Source organism: Agelaius tricolor, unplaced genomic scaffold (assembly GCF_023055355.1).
Source record: "Agelaius tricolor isolate 1412-34295 unplaced genomic scaffold, bAgeTri1.0.p SCAF_5, whole genome shotgun sequence".
NCBI classification, from domain to species: Eukaryota; Metazoa; Chordata; class Aves; order Passeriformes; family Icteridae; genus Agelaius; species Agelaius tricolor.
This window is the reverse complement of record NW_027269265.1, coordinates 6,094,820-6,114,954: the sequence shown is the minus strand read 5'-3', so window position 1 is coordinate 6,114,954 and position 20,135 is coordinate 6,094,820. Positions and strand designations below refer to the sequence as shown.

General features: G+C 43.8%; 3 protein-coding genes across 5 annotated transcripts in view; 1 reads left to right on the top strand and 2 right to left on the bottom strand.

The window, feature by feature from the left end:
• Window positions 1-10,884, bottom strand: part of SLC38A6 (solute carrier family 38 member 6) — a 38,158-nt gene extending 27,274 nt beyond the window's left edge. Inside the window, exons 1-5 of the mRNA XM_071426230.1 lie at window positions 10,656-10,884; window positions 10,038-10,159; window positions 9,256-9,329; window positions 5,148-5,200; window positions 2,234-2,273 (exon numbers count right to left, since the gene is read on the bottom strand). Of these exons, the coding sequence (XP_071282331.1) occupies window positions 2,234-2,273; window positions 5,148-5,200; window positions 9,256-9,329; window positions 10,038-10,159; window positions 10,656-10,811 (445 nt within the window). The 5' untranslated portion in view covers window positions 10,812-10,884. The remainder of the gene's footprint in view (window positions 1-2,233; window positions 2,274-5,147; window positions 5,201-9,255; window positions 9,330-10,037; window positions 10,160-10,655) is intronic.
• A 42-nt stretch (window positions 10,885-10,926) lies between these two features.
• On the top strand, window positions 10,927-17,026 carry TRMT5 (tRNA methyltransferase 5). Of its 3 annotated transcripts, none has more exons than XM_071426229.1 (5): window positions 10,927-11,036; window positions 12,555-13,204; window positions 13,494-13,618; window positions 15,073-15,727; window positions 16,737-17,026. In XM_071426229.1, the coding sequence occupies exons 1-5, from the start codon at window positions 11,032-11,034 to the stop codon at window positions 16,799-16,801; spliced, it is 1,500 nt and encodes a 499-aa protein (XP_071282330.1). In that variant the 5' UTR covers window positions 10,927-11,031; the 3' UTR covers window positions 16,802-17,026. The 3 variants fall into 3 exon arrangements, with proteins under 3 accessions (XP_071282330.1, XP_071282329.1, XP_071282328.1); XM_071426228.1 differs by having other exon boundaries at window positions 10,972-11,029; XM_071426227.1 differs by lacking the exon at window positions 10,927-11,036 and adding an exon at window positions 11,048-11,556.
• A 1,914-nt stretch (window positions 17,027-18,940) lies between these two features.
• MNAT1 (MNAT1 component of CDK activating kinase) overlaps window positions 18,941-20,135 on the bottom strand; it is a 119,466-nt gene continuing 118,271 nt past the window's right edge. Inside the window, exon 8 of the mRNA XM_071426231.1 lies at window positions 18,941-20,117. Within this exon, the coding sequence (XP_071282332.1) occupies window positions 19,997-20,117 (121 nt within the window). The 3' untranslated portion in view covers window positions 18,941-19,996. The remainder of the gene's footprint in view (window positions 20,118-20,135) is intronic.

Genomic DNA, 20,135 nt, shown 5'->3' with positions numbered 1-20,135 from the left:
GGACAATTAAAATCTGCAAGAAAAGTTGAATGCTCATGTCAGGGATGCCTGTTAAAATTCCAAACAATGTACTTGAAAATTTGAACCTTAATTTGACCAATCAGTGCTTTCCTGCAGCTGTACAAAAAGGGTATCCTGGTAATAGAAAAAATCAATTCCCCTATCTGCACAAATCCCTGAGTATATGCAATTAGAATCTCAAATTCAAATTTGCACATGAAGCTTTCTTTTAAAAACACACAAAGATGACAAATTGGAAAGCCTAACCATTAAAATTATTACTAAAGTGCTTTCTCCACCACAAATTAATGTAACTCACTTCTGCCCTCAGGCTATTTTTAGAAGGGATCAGGGCAAACTTTAAAAAAAGCCCAGACTAGATGCAGATAGTGACAATAACCCTGGTAAAGTTGCTTAATCACAAGCCATCTTTCATTATCTCATGCTCTCTAATCACTTCTGAAATAAGATAGCGTGTGATGCAACGCACCCAGGTCTGATGATGGAAGAGGTAACACAAAACAATTTTATTTTTAGCCTTCCTCTGAAATCAAAGATGTTGACAGAGTCTGGATGTCTGCCCAACAGGCACTGTGCCCCTGGTTCCTTCAGCCAGACAGACAAACAGAAAGAGGGGAACACAGCAAACCAGCAGGACAGGCAGAGCCCAGGTTTTACACTTAATCCCAGCAGGGATCCCAGTCAGGACAAACTACACTCCACAGTTCTGCCATGTAAAATCTGCAGAAGGACCAGAAAGACAAGAAAAATTCTTTTCTTTCCATGCAGTTCTTTGGGAGTTGAAGCTGTGTGAGAAGAGAACTTTTCATATGTTATTTTATTTTTTAGACTGTCAGTCTGCAGCAGCACAGTCACCTTCAGAGCTGGTCCTGACATGGGGGACTTGCACTGCAGCATGCACTGGCTTAGGGCTCTGGAGTTACTGAGCTGAATTTTATTAAAAATGGCACAGAGGAAGATATGAACTGTGATGAGGAAGAAATGAGAGTCATGTTTCCTTTGACAACAGTCTTGTACATGATCCCACAATCTCCAGAACCTGCTCTGTGTATCCCTCCTTCTCTTGTACTGTTTATTTAGAGGTGCACTCAAACAGGAAAGGAAATGAAAAGATTTGTTCATTGCTACAGAACATCCTCTAAAACCTGTATGAATAAACAGTCCTTAATCTTGGAATTGCTATGGTCACTCCTGTCTAAAATTAATGCTTGGATTTTTACAGCCATTTCATTTGGGCAGCTTTTATTATAGTGGAACTTTTAGTATAAGAAAATGTTCCAAGTTTATAATGAAAACACAGTTACTTTGTCTAGTTCTAGGTGCTTAGACAGTGACAAAAACCAGCAATCATTGAATTATCTGGACTTGACAGGTCATCCTAAAGGAAAGAACAGCACTGGAATGCTGTTTCCTTGTGTTGATGTATGTGAACATGGGTATCCCACAGTGGTAGGAAACAGAGGAGGGAGCTTTCAGATAATTCTCTCATATAAAAGAAAGCATCCAAAACATTTACAACAAAAGAAAAATTAAAACTGTTCTATTAGACTTCAAACTGTTCTACTTTCAGACAAATAATTTCTAAATACTTACTGACTATCAAGTATGTGAGCATACCTGAGGAAGAGTTCAAGTACAATACCAGGGAGTGTTATTTTGTTATGCCATGTACCAAGGAAGACAAAATAACACACACTGGAAGGAGACAGCCCACATGATGTAAGTCAGGGAGATAAACTCCCCCAAAAAAACAAGTTATTGAGCTAAAAAAACAAAGCTCCCATTAATGCAAAACATATGAAACATCATAGCTAAGTAAACATTCACTTGCTGCACAATCACTAAAATGCACAAGCAGGTTCCAACAGCAAAACCCAAACCACATTATCTGATAAAATGCAGCTACCAGATCCCAATGTACAGAAGAGCAGAGAGGAGATGCTGCTGCCTGAGCTCCTTTCAATGAGCAGGGCAGCTCTAAGGGATGTGCTCCACATCCTGGCATGCAGCAACAGGCAGAGAATCCAACCCCCAAAATTCCCCCATCTATCCCACAACTACAGCCCTTCTGCTCAGCACCATCACAAAAGCCTCTCTTAAGTTTTCTGTCCTTTTAATGAGTTTCTTAAAAACACTTTAATTATTGCCTTTGGTGCTGGTGGAGCTTTGAAGCCTGTCACAGATTTAATATTGAGCATATGAAGTCTCTTACCTCCAATATTCTGGATAATTATTGTAGTTGCAACAAGGACCTATAAAAAAATGGATTTCTTTAGAAAGGGTAAGAAGGATAACTAAAATCATATGTCTAGAGCAGGCATAAACCACATGTGTATTATCTTAAACACACCAGATGTAGCAGTGATAACAAGTCCCAAAAGGAAGGGAATCTTCTCCTTAGTGAGGAGTTTAACACATGGAAACCAGCAATGAACATGGGAACAAAAATCCTTCCTGAAAATATCACATTTTTATTCGGAGACAAAGCAAGAGTCATTATACAGTGAAGCCTGTTGTGCACAAGAGAAGGTTTTTAAATCACTGAAAACAAAAGTGCATTCTAACTGATATCAGGTGAATACAAATGAAAATTATCATTTATCTCTGACAGACAGCAGGGATTTGCACAAGCTCAAATGTACTTCCTTATTCCTGAGTATTTCTGACTGTCAAGAATGTCATTGTTATTTTAAACTTGTAAACCAGATACTCTTTTCCTTAGCACTTGTGATTATTCCTAGTGGACTGATATGGAAGCAAAAATGATCACAGGCTATTAAAAAACTTGTCTGAATTAAAAAAAAAAAAATCCAACTAAAAAAACCCAAAACCTAAAAGTGGCTATGAAGTTTTTCCAAGGTTTTCTTTTGAGTTTAGCTGTAAAATACCATGATCATGAGCTTCAGTTTTCTTTCTGCCCACTGCTCTTCTTGATATAGGACATTTCCTAAATAAGCACTGCCATTAAGTCAACTTGGAAAAAAATTAAGCTACAGTAATGAGAAGAAGTACAAAATTGGCTTTTTGAAAAAAATTATTTCAGATTTTACATTAATTCAAAGTCAGTTCAAATCTCACCAAGGAAAGGAAGGAAAAAAAAATGATATCTTGGAATTTGCCATAGATGGAAACAAACAGTTCACACCTTTGGAAAGGGAGAATCAGCAATCTTCCAACGGCAGAATATTTCCATTGTTACAAATCTCAGAAAAATACATTTGAAAGGAAATCACCATTTTGAGTAACTGCTCTAGTTCAAGAGTAGTTAACCAGCAGTTTACTCAAACTGAGCTGCCAATTAAAGCAAGGTTCTGCACTGGTCTGGCAGGGTCCTCCCCTATGTGTGAGGGAGAAGTAAGAAATGTTGCAGAGAAAAAAGGCAAAAAAAAAATAAAAAAGTCATCTGTGCCTGACTGAACTATTCAGGGATAGATGAGAATTCAGAATGGTGGTGGTCAAGTAGAAAAGCCAAAAAATCAACAAGATCAGTTAAAAGCAAAGCATTCAGGAAGCAGACCTCAGATACATGACTTACAGAGTTACTGGATTGCAAAGAAAAAACAGTCTGAGAAAACACTCTCAGAAGCAGCAAAGCCTGTCTTGCAGGCAAGTTTTAACAAAAGTGTATAAATATCAAAGATGTTTCAAGTGACAAAGAAAACTCCTCCAGAAAACATCAGTTCACCAGGAAAGCTTGGTGAACTTTGTTGGGAAGCTGTTCTTTTGACAAAATAATCACAGAAATATTCCAGTGCTCTCCATGCACGCTGAAAAGAAAAATCCAGATAATTTTCAGCATGGATTATTAAACTGCAAATAATGAAAGAGTATATTAAGAAGAATAAAAAAAAAATACACACATTGACTATGATGTGAAGTTGTGAAATCTGCTTCACTTCAGCTTTTAAATAACAGATTAGATAAGCATCTGCCAAGAATGGTTTATGCATGCTCAGCCCTGCTTCAGGGCAAAAGCAGGGTAAGTCACATTTTAGTTTCTTCTTAAGCTCTGTATTTCTGTGACTTTTTCAAGTAATGACTCATGGTTAATGTATACAGAACAGCTCCTGTAAATAATAACTCTGTCTTATTCCTTGCTATTATCAAGGTTTATTATCTCTTGAGGTTGATCACTTGTTAATTTGGTCAATAAATATTGATCCTCAGACTACACTCATCTGCTTATTAATGCTAATGGATAGCTCAGGCTTAATTCTCACTGACATTCAGATAAAAGAAAGCAGTCTCTAGCCTGTTAAGGCAAATTAATTTTAAAAAGTTTGCACTGTTTCAGTACAACATTAAAATCCCGCTCATGTGGTAAAAAAATCTGTTTTCAGTAAGGTATAACTGGAACACAGAGCATAGAATTCATACCATTAAATGTGCACTATTCACTGGCAGCAACATTACTATTGGGAAAGAGAGATTCAGAGCACACTAGCAAAAAAATAACAGTTAACATTTTCATTACTCTTGTATCAGAAATGGTTATGTTGTATATGTATGTATCAGAAATGGTTATGTTGTATATGTATGTATCAGAAATGGTGGTTTTGTTTGGTTGCTTTTGTTTGTTGGTTTGGTGGGCTTTTTATAATTATGAGATCAAACAAGTAAGAAACATTCATGTGAAGAACTTATTAAACAAAAGGAAAGCAGTAACATGCATCCTATGTACTCTTAGCTGTTCCTATAGTGGGAATGACATGAAAAGCCATCCCTTATCTCAGACCCTATAAAATGCTGAAACACCAACAGCAAATCCATCACTTTCCTGTCCCTTAACACTTTTACAACAGAGGCAGGACTGTATCAAATCTGAACCTTGAGCAACAATGCCAGTGAGCAGATTTGTACAGACAACTGAAAGTGAACACTCTGACAGGAAAGCACCACAAAATCTTGCATTTCAGGAGTGCAAATTGAACTGAAGTTGGGCTTCCACAGAGCAGACCCACAAACTGAAACCAAGTGAAAAGCTTCAGGCTGTCATGGATTTCTCAGCATACTACGGTGTTAGCAATATACTATTAATTTCATTTATATTTCTTTATTATGCAAAGAACATTTGCATATCAGAAGCATGAGACCAAGAAGAAAAACAGGTAAAAATGAATACTCACCCTTCCAGTTGATCCAAATGCAAAAAGGCCAAGGTCTTCATAAGAAGTGACAGCTGTTGGTAAGGGAAAAAAAGAAAAGAGCTAAAATATCTCTAACTTGAAAAGATTGAAAGCGCTATTTTTGGCCCTTTTTAAATTAATAAAATTCAGAATTAAAAGAATATTTCATAGCATTTTTTACTTACAAAATAGCTTTTATTTTCACCTTTACTCCTGCTAAAAAACACAGCTTTATTCTCAAACATTCAGAGACTCTTCAGAAACTCAATTTAGTATTTGCAGTTTCAGTATGTAAAATATAATACTAGTACATTAATAGCAAATTGCCTTCTCCCAAAGATTTTCTTTGTGGGTGAAGGATTATGAAATTAGCATTAGCAATTAGATATAAGATATGTCTGTATTTTATTTCTTAAAACAGCAGGTTTTTTTAAATTAGGATGAAAACAGAGGATACATTTTCATCTTTCTAGAAATATAAACATTACCATCTTTCCAGCTTTTAAGAATTAGGCCTTATCTATTTTCAAGAGAGCTAAAGGTAAACACTTTCTTTAGTTGAAACCTCTTATTAAAAAAACCCAAAAGAAAACCCAGAGCAAAACAAAAATCCTGCCCTTACCTGCACCCCACTTACATAATTACATGAAAACAGCCTGTGGTTTCCTGTATAATTCTGCTGGGTTTTAGCTGAAGCTCACTTCTATTCTAACTCAAAACAATCCCTTCTCAGAGAGAAGGATGTTCTAGTAAAGCCTCTCATTGTTACTGTGTATTTTGTTACTAGAAATTCAAGCAGTATCAAAAAGATCCAAGTTTTCTGAGAAACACCACTCATTTCTTGGGATATAATAAAACACCTGTGAATGCTTCAGAGGGTACAATTACTCTCAAACCCTCATAATTCTGTGGTTGGTTTCTCTTCCTTGGTTCTGTTTGGTACAACACTGCTGCTGTCACAGTTTAATTGAGCTGTGCAGGGTGAGCTTTTCACACCTGGGAGGAGCCCCATCCCCTGTAAATGACACAGGCAGGGGAGCCACAGGCACCTCACCCAGATCAGGTGGCAGCACTGGAGCTCACACCTGCCCAAGCTTAGCTGGTTTTATTTCACTGAAATTCTGCACACAATCACAGCAGTGCCCACAGGGGAACAGAACAAAAACAAACAGAAACCAAACCCAACAGAACTTCATGAATTTTCTCATATGGTTTTCTCAAGGAGCAGTGTATCCCATTCTGCTCTACTAAAGACTCCAACACATTCTCACAATATAAATGAAATTACAAAACTAAATGAGCCAGATTCAGTGCTCAGCATAAACCTGGAACTGACTCTAACAAATATCATTCAACAAAAAATATTTCTTACTAGACTTTACCTTGTGTTTTTCCTAATTTCCATTTAAAAGGAGCTAATCACTACTAAACTACTAAAAAAAAGCATTTTAGATAGCCATTAAAAAAAAAAATCAGTAAAATAGTAAACATATTTAAGAGCAAGTTGTTTTTACCACATGGTAATTAATATACAGCACACATGTATGAGGAGTTATGAGCAAAGAGAACAAAATTTTCCACACAAGTCCAAAAGAGCAATATGAAACCTTAGAGTATTTTCTGTAGTAACTGTTTCTGTAATCAGTTTAGTCCTGTAAACACTGGGAAGCCCTACTACTTGATCACATTACTTCTGTAATTTCAAGAATATATGGAACAAAATATTTAGTGCAATTTATATAAAGGTAAGTAAGTTCTATCTGATTAGTTTATTTTTTATCATGTTATTAACACTCCATGGATATTATCCCTTTAAATGTGAAGGGGCAAGTACAGTACCAGCAATATTTGAGACTGACTCCTAAAATGAAAACAAAAAAACTGCCACAAAACTTCAAAGTGCATCCCACTTCAATTCCCAATTCCTCTGCTTTGCAGAGTAATCTCAGCCCTTATCAGCCCAAAACAACACAGGTCATACTGAATTAACACCAGGACAAACACTGACTAAACTAATCTCAACTCAACACTCGACACTTGGCAATATTTTTTTTGCTAAGCCTTTTGGTCGACACAAATCACTTGATTTTGTCAAAGTCCAGACCAACATAAATGAGTAACTGAAGACACTTCTTTATTTTTGAACTGCAACTAAAATGCTTGTGCTTAATAAATCCTGGCCTCTGTTTGAAATGGAATTAGCATTAGTGCTTTCTTTTCAGAAGGTGTTTTATAGGTCACCTCTTTCCTAAATAATAGTTTACAAACACTTTCAGTGGTTTCTCTTCACTACCTTTTAATTTTTTCTAGCTTGTTTTTAATATAAAACTACTAAAATTTCCTTCCAATTTTTCCCATGGATTAAGTTTAATACTCCAACACTGTAATTGGAATATTAAACTTAATCCACTGTAATTTGTAATTGTTTACAAATTAATATAGATTTTAAAAGAAAAAGTTTGATTAAGTAGTTTGGAATCAAACACGTACAGAGATTTTGCTTTGTCAAGGTACAAAGGTTGTATTTCCCACTTTTTAAAGACAGTGTTCCAAGGAAAAACTTGGAATGCTAGCTAACATTTAATTACTTTAATAGCTGACAGGAATTATAGGCAATATAATCTCAAATCTTATTTTTAAAAATCAAAACACAAAAGGTCATAAATCCAGCAAAGTTATCCAGACATAAATCTGGTGCAAGTCCTACCTGCCAGCATTAGGTGATAACCAATTCTTATTTTCAGACTAGAGGAATTCTTCACCCTGACACTTCAGCTGCATGCATTTCAAAAATGCTTTCCTGAGGTGAACTCTTGCCTTTGGACAAGAACTGAGGAGCTCAACCCTTCTTGCACGTTAGGCCTCTGAGCTCAGAACATCCAAACTCTTCTTACTTCAATAAACTTAAATCCTTGGTTTTCCTCCTCATCATAATTCTTTTGAAAGAATCTTTTTTTTTTTTACTAGACAACAGCTTAATGCCACTTAATGCCCATAAAATACAGAGCTTTCCAGCCTGAAGGAAGAGGTTAAAAGGCCACTAAAATTACCTGAATCTCCCCTTTTTTTTTGCTTCTCATGTACCTATCTAGCTTCATGTTTCAGGTTCTGACTCCTTTCTAAGAAGCAGCACTCCAAAAGGAGAAAAAAAATTACCAAACCCTTAATCCCAAATCATCAAGCAGCCAACAATACCAAGCAGAAAAGCAACCCTACCTCTGAGGGGTGTTTTTTAAGAATGTATGAAGAAGGTCACTCAACAGGTGGGGACAGGAGCAGCAGATCTGAGAAGAATCAGGAAGCAATCATCTGAGAGACCAAAGGCAGCTAAAGAAAACAAAGCCAAGGAGGGAAGAGGCAGAAGCTTTCTCCCACCACCTTTAAAAAGAGAGGAAAACAGATGAGAGGGAAGCAATAAGCAGGGAAACTTCCTGCTGTAACATGATCTTTGTGTAGCAGAAGTCAAGGAAAGACTCAGTTGTTTCAGTGGCAATTCAAAGAAGCAGGAATTAAAACAGGAGCAGATTTGAGTGCAGGTACTAGAATGGATTGTTTGAAGTGTCTCAAAGCAGTGCACTTTCCAAGGGCTGCACCATGACTTCTCATTCAGCAGCAAAAATGCTCCATAAGCTGCATCTATAAAGCACCAGGAGAATAATGATAATCCAATATGATTGAAAAGCCTGAATGATACCCATTCCAAACCATGGACAAAAACATGCACTACTCCTAGGAGAATGAAAGGCTGCTCCTTTATTGCTCTTAAGCATTCACTGAAAGCAAAAGCACACACTGATTAGTGAGGTTCAGCCAGCACCAAAGTAATTTTGCTGCAGAAATGCAGGATCTGTCTGGAAATATAAGAGAGGTATTTGGAAAAAAAAAAATTTAAAAAATTAGAAACCAGTTAGTTTGGCATCGGCTTTGCATAAAAAGACTCAAAATCCTGTTTTTAAATGGCAGATATTAATTGTTAAAACATTAAATAATTCAAGGTCAGTCAATCAGACACCACTGTTAACTGCAATCTTTATAGTGGGTCATGTCTCTGTGATAAAACTGATGAAATATTTCAGAGCTCACTGTTAGATAAATCCTTGGCACTTACCAGTCTGAGTGCACATACTGAGCAGGAGAAACACAGAGTAAGAAGCAAGACTGGCAACAATCAGCAGCAAGATACTAAAAACCACAAAATATTCACAATTAAGCACTTTTACAGCACAATGCACTTTCGAGCTTTAAGAATGCTACTCTTGCAAGAACTAAGCTACAGGATTTCCTCATTTTATGGCTTTTATCTGCTGACTGTGGTTCACGTGGTCTCTGATCTTCCCAATACTTGCCAAGTTGCCCTGATGTGTGGATTACAGGATGGCCATAACCATGGGAGTTTGTGTGTGCACATATACACAAACACACATCCCCCAGTGAAGATAAACCAATGCTTAGGAAATGGACAAAGTGACAATTCCAGTGACTTTGGCCCCATCACCCACAGGTCAACATTTGCAACAAGCAAAAGTGCAAACAAAAGCACCAGTTGATTCAGAGTTTTCAGCCACATATCCATCCTATTCCACAAGGCCCATTCCTGGAGCTAAAGGAAATCAGAGTTTTGAAAGGAAAATATCAATCTACCAGGAGTAATGGCCAAGAAATTGCCACCCTGTGGCAATTTAATGCAACATCTGGGTAGGACTTAGATTAGGTCAGATCTGAATGACTAAATCAAAAAGGGGAAGATCTTAATCTACAATTCTGAAAGGCACAAGCCATTTATTTCTTCCTCAGATTTGCAAAGGAGTCTCAGTAATTTTTTTTTTTTTGTTCAATTCAAACCTACAAGGGGAGCTTAAAAACGAGTATATGTAAAAACTGAAAACTTACCTAAACCCCATGATTCCTGTGTTGGCCATGGCATAGGATAAGCCAAGTATCCCACTGCCCATGATTGCATTCATTAAGTTAAACACTGAGAAAGCAAAGGAAGAACCATGACTTGAAGAACTCTGTGAAAAGGACAAAAAAAAAAGTACAGTTAGTGAAAGAACTCTTTTGATCTTTCCTAAAATGAAATTCAAGGGAGGAGGCAACAGCCAACTTCTTCTTTAATCTAAAATCTCACTTCTCATTCTGAAACGCAAATCCTTGCGCACACACGATGCCGTGAGCATCCCAAGACGCCCACAAGGTTCGAGCACAGCGGGGGCAGAGCGCAAAACGAGCAGAGCAGGATTCAGGGCTGGGATCAGGCTGTCCCTGCGTGCTCCAGCAGGGCCCGGGCAGCGCTCCCAGCGCTCAGCAGCCAGGGAAGCGAAGGGATCAGGAGCAGCCACGGGACCAGAGGCTGATCTCCCCATCCAGGTGATTCTCCCGTCCCCGGTGCTGTCACCGCCCCTCACAGCCCCGTCTCGCCGCCCTTTGAACCCGCGCTCCCCGAGCGTCCCCTCAGCGCTCAGCGCAGCCCCCTCAAGGCGCTCCCTCCCCGCCGCCCCTCAAACGCACGCTGCCCGGCGGCGGCGGCAGCAGCGGGGCGGTCTCCCGCTCCTCCTCCTCCTCCTCCTCGTCGTCCTCCTCCGGCCGCTCGCGGGCGGACAGGTACCAGCCGCGGGCGGGCAGGGGCCGGACCCATCCGGACCCCCAAGGCGGCGCCGCCGCCATCGCCCCCCGCGCCCGCCGAGCGCCTCTGAGGGGAGCGCCGGGGGCGGGGCCAACCGCAGGTGTGGCCCTGAGATGGGCGTGGTCAGGGGCGAGGGGCGGGGCCGTGCCCGCCCCGCTGAGGGGATATGGAGGGGCGTGGAATTATGGGCGTGGTCACCGCCCGCCCCCGCCCATCCCGGCGCAGCGGCGATGACGCGCGCGCGCGGCGCGCGGGCCCGGTATGAGGTGAGGGCGGGGGCGGCGCGGGGACAGAATTCCCTGAGGGGAGAACATTCCCTGAGGGGAGAACGGGATAATCGCGGATCCTGGCGCTGAGGGAAGGGGTGGTATCTCTCCATGGGTGCCTTGGGAAGGTGGCGGCAGTGGCCTCCAGCCGGATCCAGCGTTGCGGGCGGCTCTGTCTTGTGGGTTTAATGCAGTACCGAGAAGCGCAGGATGAGAGGACATGGCTGCAGGTTGCGTCAGGGAAGGCTTCGTTTGGACATTAGAAAGAATTTGGTCACAGAAGAGGTGATCAGGCATGGGAACGATGTCCAGCAAAGTGGGGGAGTCACTGTCCTGGAGGTGGTTAAGGAAAGATGGGGCGAGGCACCCCGTGCCATGGTGGTGGGTGCTCGATGATCCCAGAAATCCTTTCCAGCCAATTCCATTTTCTGGTTCTGAGACCTCCTCCACCCATTTCCACCCCCAGGAGAAGCACGGGGATGCTGAGGCCTCTGGATGAGGGATTTCTCCTGTGCACAGGGTGAGCAATGCCGTGTGCCTTTCGGAAGGAGGTGTGCTCTGCCAAAAGCCTGGCTCAGGGAAAGGGGCGGCCTGGGACGTGTACGGAGAGGGGCGGGTCAGGATGGGAGCAGGAGCAGCCTTGGCAGGGTTTGGGCACAGCAAAGTGAAGGGCAGAGCACACAGCCTGTTGTTACCCTGGAGAGGTAACAGGGCTGGGGGAGGCAGGCAGGAGAACCAATTTCCCTGCAGAGCCTCTCTCTCAAAACAAGCTTGTAAAAAAGTCAGGAGGAATGCCAGCCTCCAGCACCACCTAAACCACTGGCTCCTGCCTTGGAGCAGCCAGTGCCAAGGCAGAAAATTTGGCCCTTTTGGTCTGTCTCTAGTGGAGGAAACCATTTAGAGAAGTGTGAAGCCACTTTTCAAGTTTCCATACCATGCATGAATTGGGGCTCAGTGGCAGGAACAGACATTACTGACGCTCCTCTGGACCCTATGGGGGACACTGCATTTAATTAATGACCTTTCTGGCATGCACCTCATGGAGCAAAGATGTTAGAGAGCATGGAGTCTCTCACACTGGGGCATGGGAGGCAGAAATCACCAGAGTGATCATGACCACTGTTGCTAATAACTGTTTTCTAGCAACCACTGCTTGGTAATGAATTTTACCAGACACAGGAGGGATCCAACAGGAGTAGGATCAAGACAGTAGAAATATTTCCATTTGGCTTACTGAGATTAATATCACATTTATTAGAACAAAGAGAGGTCATTGTTTTTTGGCAGGAGGGGATTATCTCGCCGCCTGAAGTCAGTTAACATTTGAGTCTAAAAGTACATTTGCAAAATAACAAATTTGCAGCATATATTTCATAATAAAGAGCTTTACTAAACTATTGTGGATTGTTTGGTACAGATGGAAATTCTGGTTTAAGAGAACAGCAAATCCATGTGATTTGCAGCCTTTTAAATGGAATGATTACATAACGTCTATAAAATGAATAATTTCTCTTCTAGGACTTTGTGGAGATTGGGATACTGTGCCAGACTACTGAAAACTAATCATTTTAGAACAGCTGCATCAAATACATCATTTCCAGCAGTTTGGATGCTGTTGGCACAACATTCTGGCACAATACCTGGGCTCTTTGTAGTAGTTAAAAAAAACACTTTGTTCACAATGCCCGAAACTGTGGAGGATAAAACTAATCCAGAACTGTATTTGCCACATCCTGGAGTGCGTGGGATGACACTGCTCAACAGAGAGGCTTTCAAAAGGACTCTGGTTGTTCCAGCTCTTAAAGTCAAGAAAGAAATTGTGCACAGTGTGCTGAAGTCCCTGAAACAATCAGTACTGCAGCGCCCCGGCCTCAAGCGAGTGGTGGAGGACCCAGAGGATGAGGGCAGCAGATTTGTTATCCTGGATCCTCATAAAGTACTGGAATTCTCATTGGGAGAGGCAGAGCAGCAGGTCCTGAAACAGCTCAGTGTCCCTCCTGAGGTGTGCAAGTACCAGCTGGAGCTGAGCTACGAGAATTTCAAGTCGGAGGAGATCCTGCGGGCCGTCCTCCCCGAGGGCCAGGAGGTCACCTCTGGCTTCAGCCGTGTTGGCCACATTGCTCACCTGAATCTCAGGGATCACCAGCTGCCCTACAGACACCTGATTGGTAGGTGCAGCAGCTCCTCTCAGGAAGGTTTTTGTGGCATTTGTGTATTGTTAAAACGGTACTGTACTGAGGGGCACAGTTCTCACAGTGTGATGCTCTCACTGCACTGAGCTGAAGTGTGTGCCTTGGACAGGGCACAGCTGCAGCCCTGAGTCATTACAGGGAGGTTGTTCCAACACACACTTACTTTTGTTAATTTAGCTGTAAACAGCAGGTTTGTTGTGGCTGTTGTAGAACATTGAAAGGTCTTGGTCCCTTATCCATAATTATCTCCCACCCTCTCTTTCAGGCCAGGTTATAATGGACAAGAACCCAGGAGTCACCTGTGTAGTGAATAAAACCAATATTATCGACAGCACATACAGGAATTTTGAGATGGAAGTGCTTGCTGGAGAGAGCAACCTGGTGACCAAGGTACAGGCCTTTTCCCCCTGGTGTTTTCAATTTAATGTGCTAAAACCCAAAGGAATCTTCAGCAGAGGTGTGATGCAGGGATGCTGCTGAGACCATTCCTGTGCACAGTGCCCTTCCTGACACCTGTCTGAGCCTAAGGGTTGGCTGTTACTGCTGCATGCTTTGTCCTGGTCTGCCAAGGGCAAACTCAGCCACAGGGATCAGGAAGGCATGTGTTCTTCCAAGTTCACAGCCTAGATTTAGTGATGTGGATTTGATCTAAGAAAATCCAGTTTCCTGATTTCACCAAGCCTTGTACAGTGGCTGGTACAGAAGTTTCTATCTCACCAACTTTGCAACTTAGGCAACGTTTTGCCTTTGCCTTTTTCCTCTCCTGTCAGCAGCAAGACAAATCTCCTGTCTCCTCTGCTCTGACATTTATCAGGTACAATCACTGTGTAACTGCCAAGTGTTCTTCACATAGGGTTTCTTGTCTGTAAATGGAAACTTGGCCACTGCTTCCACAAATATATTTTCTCTTATCTGTTAGCAGCTTTATACTTTGAAAGGAGAAAACATGAGATTACCAAGTAAAAGTTGAATAGCTTGATGGAACATCCTGTTCATGCAGAGAGAAAGGCCATTGGATTGTCAAGGCAGCAGTGACAATTGAATGTTATGCAGATGGTGTCACCACACACCTGGCACACTGTGGAGCTGCATCCAGGAGTGCAGAGACACTTCAGGGTGTTTCTTGCTGGCAAAGCAAACAGTGTGGAGATCTGGATCCCAAGTTACTTTGGAATCAGACAATTCCACATGCTGGTGCAAAGAGAGTATTAGCTTGCATCCCATTCTCATCTGAATAAATACTGTTCCTTTCCAGGTCTGTTCTTGAGATAGTGGTCATCCCAAAGCTTGGGTTTGGATCAGCTTCCAGACTCTGTCACCTTGGGAGATGAAATACAGTATTACTCAAGCTCAGAACTGGCTCCCAGTGGCTTTGAATTTGGCTGACGGTTCCTGTTCTTGGGCCTATCATTCTCAGACACTTATTTACTGTGTGCACTTCACAAAGGAGGGCTTGAGGCATCTTTCCAAGGTCTGCTTTCAATAAAGGAGCTGTCAGCCAGCCACAAAGCTCTTGAAAACCCTTAGATTTTTGTAGGGTCATTTTAAGTTGCTGCTTTATTTCCACCTGGTGATTGAGACCTGTATAAAGCCAGCTATCAGGATTGACACTGGGGACATGGCTGTTTCTGATGAGTTATCTGTTAAAGATTTAAAATCTGTTTATTTGATTGCTTAGCTGATCTGTTTATTTAAGATTCACATATGCTACCAGTGGGACAATGCTGATGTACATGTTACCTTTCAATAGGCACCTTGGTTTTTAATTTTCTTAATTAGCGATAATGCTTAAATCTGCCTGCCATTTGAACACAGAGGCTTAACCAAATATTTTGGACTTCCAGGTCAAAGAAAATAACATTTCCTATGAGCTGGACTTCTCCAAGGTGTACTGGAACCCTCGCCTGTCCACGGAGCACGGCCGCATCGTGGGGCTGCTCAGGGCCGGCGATGTTCTCTTCGATGTCTTCGCTGGCATCGGCCCTTTCGCCATCCCGGCCGCCAAGAGGAGGTGCCGAGTGTTTGCCAACGACCTCAACCCCGACTCCTACACCTGGCTGCTGCACAACTGCCAGCTCAACAAAGTGCACAGCAGGGTGAAGGTGTTCAACATGGACGGCAGGGCCTTCCTGCAGGGGCCGGTGAGGGAGGAGCTCAGCAAAGAGCTCCCGCTCCTGGGGGAGGAGCACAGAAGGGCGTTCCACATAGTGATGAATCTGCCAGCTCTGGCTGTGGAGTTCCTGGATGTGTTCAGGCATCTCTTGGTGGGGGAGCCCTGCAGCCCTGCTGGCCTCCCCACTGTGCACTGCTATGGGTTCTCCAAGCACAGTGACCCAGCCAGAGACATTCAGGAGAGAGCGGAAGCCGTGCTGGGAACCTCCTTGGCTGGGCGCTGCTCCACGTTCCTGGTCAGGAACGTGGCGCCCAACAAGGAGATGCTGTGCCTCAGTTTCCAGATCCCAGCAGACGTGCTCTACAAGAGGCCCTGCCCTGATGAAGGTGAGGAGCAAACCTCCCAGGTGGCATTGGGATTTCAGGCTGCACCTCAGGCTGGTCCCACCTGCTCAGCCCCGTGGGCCGCTCCGGGTGTGTGACAGCGGCGTGGCTGCGGCGCTGAGCGCAGAGGTGGCCGGCAGGACCCAGCGCCTGCACGTGTGCAGCAGCTGCAGGGCTTTCCCTGCTTTGCTCACAGCAGCCCGCTCCTCTGATCCCAGCATGAGCTCCCCAGGAAAATGGTGGACTGGACAGGATCACCCCACAGGCCATAAACCAGACCTTTATGCCTCAGGCTGGGGCTGAGGGAGGATGGGGACTCAGTGATCCTCGTGGGCCCTTCCAGTGCAGGATATTCAGTGGCTCTGTGATCTAATGCCAAACTCACGTCCCTGTTAGCTCAGTCCTTCTGAACTGGAGCTGTGTTTTTGCCCAGATCAGTGCATTCCCAAGGGACTGCTCCCAGCTCTGACCTTCTCCTTATGCTCACACAGACTCAGTGAGGTCTGGAGCCACCACATCAGCAGAATCAGGTTCTGTACCTGATTGAGTTTAACTGAGACATAGATATCCTTGGAGATCTTCAGTGCTGAACTTGGTTGTTTTGTGGGTTTTTTTTTTTGTTTGTAATTGTTCATTTAAGAAACTGGTTGGTTTCAATGATCCTGGGCTTTGCACTACATGACAAAGGGAGCAGAGGGAGGTTCCCATCTGCAGTAACATGAACTGGAGGAAAGGAGGTTTTTATAAAGCTTTAATGCCATGAAACTTACTTTTATGCTGTTGTCAGGTTGCACTGAAATGTAGGTCAAAATGTAGCTCCATACAGGTTTTTGCTTTCAGTAAAGACCCCCCCATTATTGCTCTAAGAGTTTTCATTTGTGACTGTTAATCCTGATTTTAACTCTCATCTCTTGCTGTTAAATCCCTTAACAGAGCTCCCTTTTCCAGAGCTTGTGGTAGGTCAGTCTGTTTACTGTACATTAAATAACTTACTTTTTGTAACCTTTTCCAGCAAAACCAGCCTCAAAACGCCTCTGTACCAGCCAAGATTGTTCAGAAGAGAAGGCATTGAGTTGAAGACCAGAGCTATGGTGACTACCTTAGTTTGTGTAAGGGATATTTGGAGTGTCTCTGTTTTACCCCTTGAGTTATGAGGAGCAGAGCTGTGTTCCCATTGAGTTGCAGCTCTATCTTGGGAGCCTTGCTTCCTGCAGTCACCTTTTCTTCTCATTGTGGGATCAATTGAAATTGCTACTACAAAAATTTAAAACTTTATTCTCTTATAATAAATGTGTTTTGGTACTTCCCTGCTCTCTGTTGTTTCATGCCCTGTGCTAACTCAGTGGCAGGGCCTGGGGTGGTTTTCTGCTGTAGCATTTTGATGTGCAAGTTGTGGGGAGAACAGACTTCTATGTCTTGTCAGGTCTAGGAAGGTGACTGATATAACCCCTGCCCTGGATTCTCCCTGACAGATGTGTTCTGGTTTCAGAATATTGGATTATGGCTAGCAGATGCACAAACAACTCTTGTGTAAGCAAGGTAACCTTTCAAAAGCTTAACCTGAGATACCAAAAGGGCCTGATAGCCCAACATCCTGAGGTTTTGAGTAAAAAATTCTTTTTAACACCAAGATTTAGTTAGAGATTAGTTGACTCCTAACTTTGTGTTTGCCCATGGTTAGAGCCAGAAAGACTTTAATGTCTTTTGCATGTTTGCAGATGAAGTTCATGCTCTCATTACAGTTCCAGGCTGAAACCAGCACCTGAAAAACAGTTCTGTCCTCCTGAAACCGTGTCCTGCCGTGGCTTTTGTGCCTCTGCCCTCTCCCAGCTCTCCCCACCTCTGCCTGCTCCCCTGCTGCAGTCCCTGGATGATCTTTCTGGCTGGCTGCTTGTATTCTGCAGGGATTTGAAAAGCCTCTGCCTTTGATTTCCTTTTCTTACCCATCCAAACTATTGTTGGGCAATGTCAACCACAAATAGTTTATTTGGCCGGAGAACTCGGCTCGCCCTCTCAGTTTCAGATATTTTCCCTCAGCCCAGGCTCTGAGCTCATGCCCAGCAACCAGATGTCTGTCACCCTCCTGGCCCTGCTGCTGTGGCCCCAGCCCTGAGCCTGCTGCATTTTTGGTTCTCACCCAAACACCACCAAGGGCCAGGGATTTGTTTTGCTGGTGGCTCCGTGTGCTGGCCTTTCCTTCCCTTGGCTGCGCAGCCGGTGTTGGGAGCGAGCCGGGCTCCTGCAGGATCTCATTGATCCATCCCCAGGGAGGCTGCCCTGCCTCACCCAGGGGTCCTGCTCCCTCCCTGGCCTGCACTGAGCCCCAGCACCCCTGCTCAGCCCTGCAGCTCCAGCCCCTGCAGCTCCAGCCTGTTCTCCCCTCCCAGGCACGGCTCTGCTGGGATTCTGCCCCAGCCCCGCTGCTTGTCCCGTTTCCTGACACCTCTGCTGCTCTCCAGCTGCTGCCTCCCCCTTTCCATAACCATCTGAAGGCAGCTCCTGTTCTCCAGGGCCCCCCACAAGCACTGCTGTAGTGATAAGTTCCTCCACCACTCTGGAATGGTGCAGCCACCCTGGGATCCTGCCTGACACAGACTGTGGGTCCCTGTGACTACACATTGCTCCACAGCCCCAATTTAGGGCTTGGCACCAACCCAAGCCAGGCTTTGATCACCATTTCTGGGCCAAGCCTGTAAAATATGTCACTCTGATTTTCACTACAGTGTCCCAGGGAAGGATTTGAAGCAGTAAAAGGACTGAATGTCAGTGTTATTCCAGCAGCATAACTTCAGTTCAGATACCAGACTAGCAGATACATGACTATGCTCATAACCAGGGGTTTTCCAGCTTTCTGTGCAGTTGCCAGTTCTGTGTGCAAGAAATGGCATAATAAATAACAGCCAAGCTATGCACAAGTTAATGAATGTATTGAAATTATAAATATTAATATGCATATGCAGTTCTGCATTCATTAGGGCATGACCTGGGGCTTTACAAAACTAATAGGAAGAGATCATTGGTGAGGTGCATCCTTGCCAGCCTGGGTGAGCCTGGGAGAAAGAATAGAGGAGGGAAGGATCTGATCTCCTTACCTCTGCCTTCTGGAACATTCCTTGTCAGCAGCTGTTCTGGGCACAACCATGGGGATTTCAAAAGGCAATGGAAATGTTGCCATCTCCCCCCATTTTCTTTAAAAAGAAAACACCAAGTCTGGAATAGATCTCATTCATCTCTTTATTACAGCATAGAGAAAATCCATCCATCTAGTGCACTCCTCAGAGCAGGATTCAGCAGCTATGAGCAGGTGGCCTATAAAACATGGCCCAGGGTGGCTGTCCTGAGCAGCTTCCCACCTCCTGCACTTGGTCAAGGCTCCATCACAAGGAGCAGGCAAGGAATACAAAAAGGATCACATCAGGTGGCAGGGACCATCCCCAAAGCCAAAGGGATGTTCCCACCTAAATAAACTCCTGAGTTTATGACAGAAAAGCTGCAAATGGAGATAAACAGGAAAAAGCAAACATATAAAAGCAAAACAAACAAACCCCAAAAGGGAACCCCACAATTTTGACTACAATGCCTTGTATTGACATTTCTTAGATTGCTTCTAGAGCACCTCAGCTGAAAGACCTTGAGCTAAAGCTTTGTTTTCCAAGCAAAGGTAAGAACCAAGTGACACAGGGAGGAAGGATCCCACACAAGAGCTGTGTCAGCATATTTCCAGAGTTTCTTGTCTCCTCCAGCTGGCAGGAGGAAAAACCCACTTGTCTAAACTGGGAAAACTAGTTTTATGGGAAGAAAATGCAGGCTTGAATATTGACACTAAATGTTATAATCAAAATGGCATTTAAATGCTTGTGCAAATAAAACCCTGCAATAAGAGTAAAACCACAAACTTTATTAAAGTCTGGCTTTATTTAAAAAAAAATTTACAAGTGTATTTCTTTAAGCCTCAAACGTACACAGCTGAGTTATTCACATCTTCCATTAGATGTGGCTTATTGCTTCAGCCTCCCTCAGCAAAGTGCCACATGAGTAACGAGTTTCCCCCTCCACAAGAATGTATCTGCCATTTTACACAGCTCCGGTGCAGAGGGGGTTTGGTTTTTCCCTTTAACACTTGAGCGCAGCCGGGTTTGCACCAGAGGGGGGCACAGAGCAGCGAGCGCAGCCCGGCCGGTGCGGGCGGACGCGATCCCGCCCCGCCTTCGCTGCCTCGCGTCGCTCCTCGCCCCGCTGGGTGTCCCTTGGTCACAGCCTGGTGCTCCCGGGCTAACTGGGGTGCCAGAAGAGCCCGCTGAAAGCGTCCTGCAGGGCCCGGTGACAAGCCAGCGAGGACGTGTAGCCCCCAGCCAGGTCCTGCGGGGAGGCGGCTCGAACGTGGGTGAGGTACCTGCAGCAAAGAGCAGCG

What these genes read in the sequence shown, in the direction of transcription:
- TRMT5 (XM_071426227.1), top strand. Translation starts at nt 11,390, where the DNA reads ATGGGGCGAGGCACCCCGTGCCATGGTGGTGGGTGCTCGATGATCCCA. An exon ending in AGAGCAACCTGGTGACCAAG is followed by an intron (nt 13,619 to 15,072) that starts GTACAGGCCTTT and finishes TTGGACTTCCAG; the next exon opens with GTCAAAGAAAATAACATTTC. An exon ending in GAGGCCCTGCCCTGATGAAG is followed by an intron (nt 15,728 to 16,736) that starts GTGAGGAGCAAA and finishes AACCTTTTCCAG; the next exon opens with CAAAACCAGCCTCAAAACGC.